Source organism: Sinocyclocheilus rhinocerous, unplaced genomic scaffold (assembly GCF_001515625.1).
Source record: "Sinocyclocheilus rhinocerous isolate Xijiao unplaced genomic scaffold, SAMN03320098_v1.1 scaffold200, whole genome shotgun sequence".
Taxonomy (NCBI): domain Eukaryota; kingdom Metazoa; phylum Chordata; class Actinopteri; order Cypriniformes; family Cyprinidae; genus Sinocyclocheilus; species Sinocyclocheilus rhinocerous.
The window spans coordinates 2,965,801-2,971,532 of NW_015641014.1; the positions used below are offsets into that span (position 1 = coordinate 2,965,801).

Sequence of the window (5,732 nt, forward strand, 5' to 3'; positions counted from 1 at the left end):
GGAGTCGCGGCAGTAGAGGCGGCGCAACTATAACGACATGTGAATAATCCCGCCCACTCTAAAGCGATACTAAACTGCAGTGGAAACGCAAACCGAGCCGAACCGAGCCGAGCCGTACCGTACTGAGCCGTACCGAGCCGAGTCGTACCACGCAGTGGAAAAGCGCCATTAGAAACACTGAAAGTCAACGAGAAGTTCCTAATTTTATATAAAACAACACTATATTAAATAAAAATTCAATTTCTTCAAAGAGAGTTCCGAAGACTGCAACATTGCTTCCACAGAACATAGTTATTGCTCAGCTGGTGTCTCAGTTGTCTCAGCTGGTGATATCTTTCTTAATTAAGCATCATTGCTTGAGGTATGCCAGAGCTCAACCTTGTTTTCCTTTCTATGGTGACACACAGGACAGCATGGATGAGTGCCAGACAGATAAGAGTGAAGAGGAATGTGGCAGTGAAGAGCCTGAGGATAATGAAGAGGAGGGAGAGCAACAAAACTGGGGGCTCAGAACAGGGGGTGATGGGGAGAAAGAAGCTAGGTCAAGCAAGTGGAATTTTGTGGACTTGTCCCGATTAGATTGCAAGAGGAATGGCAACATCGGTCAAAAACCTAAAGGCATCCATAAAAGTGCCCTTCATCATCACGTTACAGAGAGGCCAAGTGGTAATCCCACTGATATTGTAAAGACCTTGGAAAACATCTTGAGTAACGACACCTCCTTGAGTGAAGTCAACCTAAACAACATTGAGAACATATCCCAAGAGGTTTTGGTGAGCTTTGCTGAAGCATTAATTACTAACACTCACGTTGAGGTTTTTAGCCTTGCCAACACCCATGCGGATGATCAAGTAGCTTTTGCCTTGGCCAAAATGCTGAAGAAGAACTGCAGCATCACCAACCTTAATGTTGAGTCCAACTTCATTTCAGGCAAAGGTATTCTGGCTTTGATTGGGTCACTTCAGTACAACACAACACTAGTGGAGCTCCGATTCCACAACCAGCGGCACATCTGTGGAGGCCAAGTAGAGATGGAAATGGTGAAATTGCTAAGGGACAACACCACCCTGTTGAAACTGGGATACCACTTTGACTTACCTGGCCCAAGGATGAGCGCAACCGGTATTTTAACCCGCAACCAGGACCGGCAGAGGCAAATGCGGCTGCAACAAAGGAAAGAACAAGATGATCTAGAAAGAAGTGAGGAGCAATCAAAGACATGTGACACTGTGGACAATACGCAGTCCCTTCAGTTCCAGATTTCAACAGATAAAGATGCTACACAAGGGAAGCAGCCCTCGGTCTCTTCTCATTCACCAAAACAACCTCACAGTCAACCAAAAGTTGTGAACAATGTTCCAACTAGAAAAATCGCTGAAATGGTCAAGCAACAACAAGAAACAGCAATAGAAAGTTTTGAGACTAATGCAAATAAAGGACACAAACTCACAGGGGACAAACATACCAAGAACATTTTTCAAAATGAAAAACCAGTACCTTTGAGAAGAGAAGATGAAAGAAAGAGTCTGGGAGGCACCCAGGGGTCAATGCGTGATGATTTACTGGCAGCTATTCGTAGAAGCAGCATTGGTACACTACGAAGGGTAAGACCTTTAGAATTTGTCCAAGACATAAAGTAGGAAAGCCTTAAAAACACAGTGCCCAAATTTGTAATTTACTCAAACAATATTACTGGACAGGATAGGAACTTCTGAACTAAGGGTTTGGTAAACACCAACCATGCCAAATCAGGTCTCCTGGGAATCGATTGTAAGACTTTAAGCAATAATTACCTTTTTATACCAAGAACTGAATTATTCATTCAGTGGTTGTTTTGACTGAGATCATTTAAGTTACCATGAAATCATTATCTAGTGGAAAACGCATAAATTCTAGTTCAAATTTAATAGATGGAAAGTTTAGTTTTGCCGCACTAACAATGATGTCGCCAAGTTGTACTTGCCATTAAGAGTAAAAACATGCTTTTATTTGAAGGCTTCAAAAAGCATTCATAATTTCAAGTTCTCAATAAAAGTAAATAATTTTAAAGGGATAGACGATGCAAAAATTTTTTTTACTCATGCTCATGCCATTTCATACCTGACATGCACACATATATGTGGGTGAACAATCCTGTTTTAATCTTGAGACATTAGTATCCTTTGTGGCTATTACTTAATGCTTCTGCCATGTATAATACATACAATATATGTGGCAGTTTTAACATTACATTGACTAGCGTTTTCTTCTTTTTCTTGCAGGTCACCAATAATCATCGCTCCTGATGTATAAAACGGCTCATATAAAATGAAATCGTAAAACAAATAACAGAAATGAAAACTTGTGTTCTCTTATCTGGCATTGAATCTGAAATACATTATTTATACACACATTCAAACACAAGTGATTTTCCACCAACAAAATATTTTGCTCAATGAGTAGTTTCAACAACTGCTTTGTAACTTACATAATATGAGAAAGTTCAAATCCAAGAAGAAAATAGTTGATTTACTTTTAAAGCTGATTGCCATAATTCAGATTCCAAAGTATCTGTCATGCAACTAGTTGAGTTTGATCCTGTTTGATCTAGTAATTTTAGCCACCAAAGATGCACAGGTATGCAAGCAGTATTTACATAAGTAGGTAAAGCTACAAGTTAAAATATACATGCATTGCAAAAATGTAGGTTACTAAAAAGAAAAGCACCATATCTCAGGTTTGTAAATAATACCATTTATTTAAGTATAGAATTTAGTGTTTTCATTCCACATTCTCTTGTAAGATTTGATGTCAATTATACAATTTTTTCAGCACTATCCTTACAATACAAGGACAGCAAATTCAGTTCAGACAGACAATACTGTTAAACCAGCATTAATTGTACACAAAGGTTTGTTGTTGTTTTTTTCCATTGCCTTAAATGTAGTTGTCAGTCAAGCATTGACCTGTAAAAGCGTCTAACAAATGGAAGTTACTTTTTTTTTTTTTTTTTGTGAAGTGCTTTTTTCTGTTTTTTTTTTTCTTTCTTTTTTCTTGATATGACTGAAATTCTATATTTGTGAATTGATGGTTTTTCACATTCAGGAGCAAGCTGTACTCACGAATTTGCCAGTTTGAATCTACCGTATATTATTTTGTTGTTAATAAAGTGAAATCAAAAACTCAGAACTGTCTACTCTGTGACGTGCAATGTAGTGTGACGCTGATCGTGATTACCACAGAAATCATATTTAACGTGTTCAGCCAATGTGTTCGCATCCTGTAGTGAATTTCTTTGTTATTCGTGCAAAAATATATATAGCCTCAATATATCAGCCTGGTGTACATTTACAAGGGAAACAATACAGGGGACATACATATTCTGATAGGAGAACCTCTTACCAAATCTAAGAACGCTAAACTAGGATTTGAATAAGAAAATTTAAGGTACAGAAAAGTAGGGTATGAAAATAGTGTTATCTAAATCATTACTCAACAATTAATAAGGACATGGAGCGTCCCGTCCATCTCCCTTTCCTGACTCACAGGGGAACAAAAACATTCAGGTCAACAAATCATGAATCCTGGCATAAAACTTCACATGGTTATTCCAGGAGATTATTTTACAGAGGATAAATGACAATACTTTACAGATTACATGAGGTATTGCACATATTATTAAAAAAAACAAAAAGCGATTTGAAAAAAACAGAATGAGCGTAAAATTGGGGGAAGTGAGAATTTAGTATCATTTACTCTACTGGGTGGGCTTAGTGTTGCGGGATTAATCATCCCATTCGTCATCATCCTCAAAGTCTTCATCATCCTCATCTTCCTCATCTTCATCTGAGGACCAAAGAAAATGCATAACCTCCGTAAATATCTCATAATTTACTGACAATACCATTAACGCACAAACTCAAATGAACCAAAGGATATTTGAGTATGAAAAATGCCCTTAACACATTAGCGTTTATCTACGTCAGAAAATACATTGATTTAAATGGGGATGTTGCGACTTAAGAATGAAGAGGAAAGTCATAATCTGTCATGTCACGAAAATGATCTTTTAAATTGGGCTTGACATGTTATGTCATCTTAAAAACGTAACCGAGCATTTTTTAGTATGTAAACTCGGTTTAACTGAATCAACAGCCGTCAAAGTGAGGGACATTTTTTTTTTTTTTAATTTGCAGTTGTTGAGTGACCTGTTTTGAACAAACTTTTGAGAGACTGAAACAAGCACTTACCTGAGGAGTGGATGGCTTTGCTCCTCTTTTGCATCACCTCCATCAGAGCTCCAACAATGCCTGCTGACTGAGCAGGGGTGGGTGGTCCTGAGTCATTATCTGATACCTGAACATTCAAGAAGAAAGCTATCAGACAATCATACAAAAATAATGGTTCCTAGAACATGCCACAATGTTATGAAAGTATTTGGGGACTCACACTACTGCTACAAAGTTTAAAAAAAAAAAGTTTTTTATAAACATTTATATAATCACAAAAGATGTCTATTTCAAACAAATGCTGTTCTTTTGAACTTTCTATTAAGCAAAGAATCCCCAAAAAAAAGTGTCACGGTTTTCCCAAAAACATTAAGCAGCACAGCTGTTTTTAACACTGATAAAAGTAAGAAACGTTTCATGTGACGGCTGCTGTAAATTCAGCTTTGCATCGCAGAAATAAATTACATTTTAAAATATATTCAAATAGAAAGCAGTTTTTTTAAACTGTAGTAATATTTTTCAGTATTACTGTCTTTTACTGTATTTTTGATCAAATAAATCCATCCTCGGTGAGCATAAAGTGTCCCTTGTGATACATATATATATATATATATATATATATAGACCCTGGTGCACAAAACCAGACATAAGTAGCACAGGTATATTTTCTTTTATGCCAAAAATCATTAGGATATTATGTAAAGATCATGTTTCATGAAGATATTTTGTAAATTTTCGACCATAATTATATCAAAACTTAATTTTTGATTAGTAATATACATTGCTAAGAACTTCATTTGGACAACTTTTAAGGCGATTTTCTCAATATTTAGATTTTTTTGCACCCTCAGATTCCAGACGTTTTGTGGTCCAGGGTCACATATATAATAATCCAAATATAATACAACAAATTTTTTTATAATAAAATCAATTTTATAATTTTATTTTATTATATATATATAAAAAAAAAGTATTACAGTATGTTTTTGCATAAGATGTTCCTTGTGACCACCACTGTTTCACATAAACACATATATATATATATATATACATACATACATCTAAAATAAAATAAAATTATAAACCTAAAAATAAAATAATAAAACTGTATAAAAAAACGTATATAGTGACAACGTCTGATTTGCCACATGCACATGTAACTGGCAGTTTAAAACCTTATTTTTAACACAATGGATGATTGACAGGTGAGCAGGTGGTCCTCCACCTTTGTCTGGGACACATCAGGATGTATTAGCGTTGGCAGTCCTCACCGTTTTGAGCTGGATGCCCTGTCGGATCTGGTCGAGTAGCGCATCCCGTCCTGTGGACGACACTGGCCTGTTGTTTTGCTCCACTTTCTTTAACGGAGCGCCCTCTCTGATTTGCTCCAGCAGAGCTGACTTCCCGCCCATGGGCGAGGGCGTTGAGTCACTGTGGCCTCCGTCCATATCAGGGGGTGGAGGAGGTCCAGGAGGAGGTGGTGGAGGAGGAGGTGGAGGCGGGGCGGCTCCTCCGGACGGAGGT

At 37.1% G+C, this 5,732-nt stretch overlaps 2 protein-coding genes across 2 annotated transcripts in view; one reads left to right on the plus strand and one right to left on the minus strand.

Annotated features, from left to right (window-relative positions):
* Positions 1–2,285, plus strand: part of lmod2a (leiomodin 2 (cardiac) a) — a 3,776-nt gene extending 1,491 nt beyond the window's left edge. Inside the window, exons 2-3 of the mRNA XM_016569875.1 lie at positions 408–1,604; positions 2,262–2,285. Of these exons, the coding sequence (XP_016425361.1) occupies positions 408–1,604; positions 2,262–2,285 (1,221 nt within the window). The remainder of the gene's footprint in view (positions 1–407; positions 1,605–2,261) is intronic.
* A 432-nt stretch (positions 2,286–2,717) lies between these two features.
* The window catches only part of wasla (WASP like actin nucleation promoting factor a), a 31,086-nt gene continuing 28,071 nt past the window's right edge, over positions 2,718–5,732 (minus strand). The window contains 3 exon segments of the mRNA XM_016569839.1: positions 2,718–3,825; positions 4,230–4,335; positions 5,480–5,732. The exon segment at positions 5,480–5,732 is cut by the window's right edge and continues 10 nt beyond it. Coding sequence (XP_016425325.1) covers positions 3,764–3,825; positions 4,230–4,335; positions 5,480–5,732 — 421 coding nt within the window. The 3' untranslated portion in view covers positions 2,718–3,763.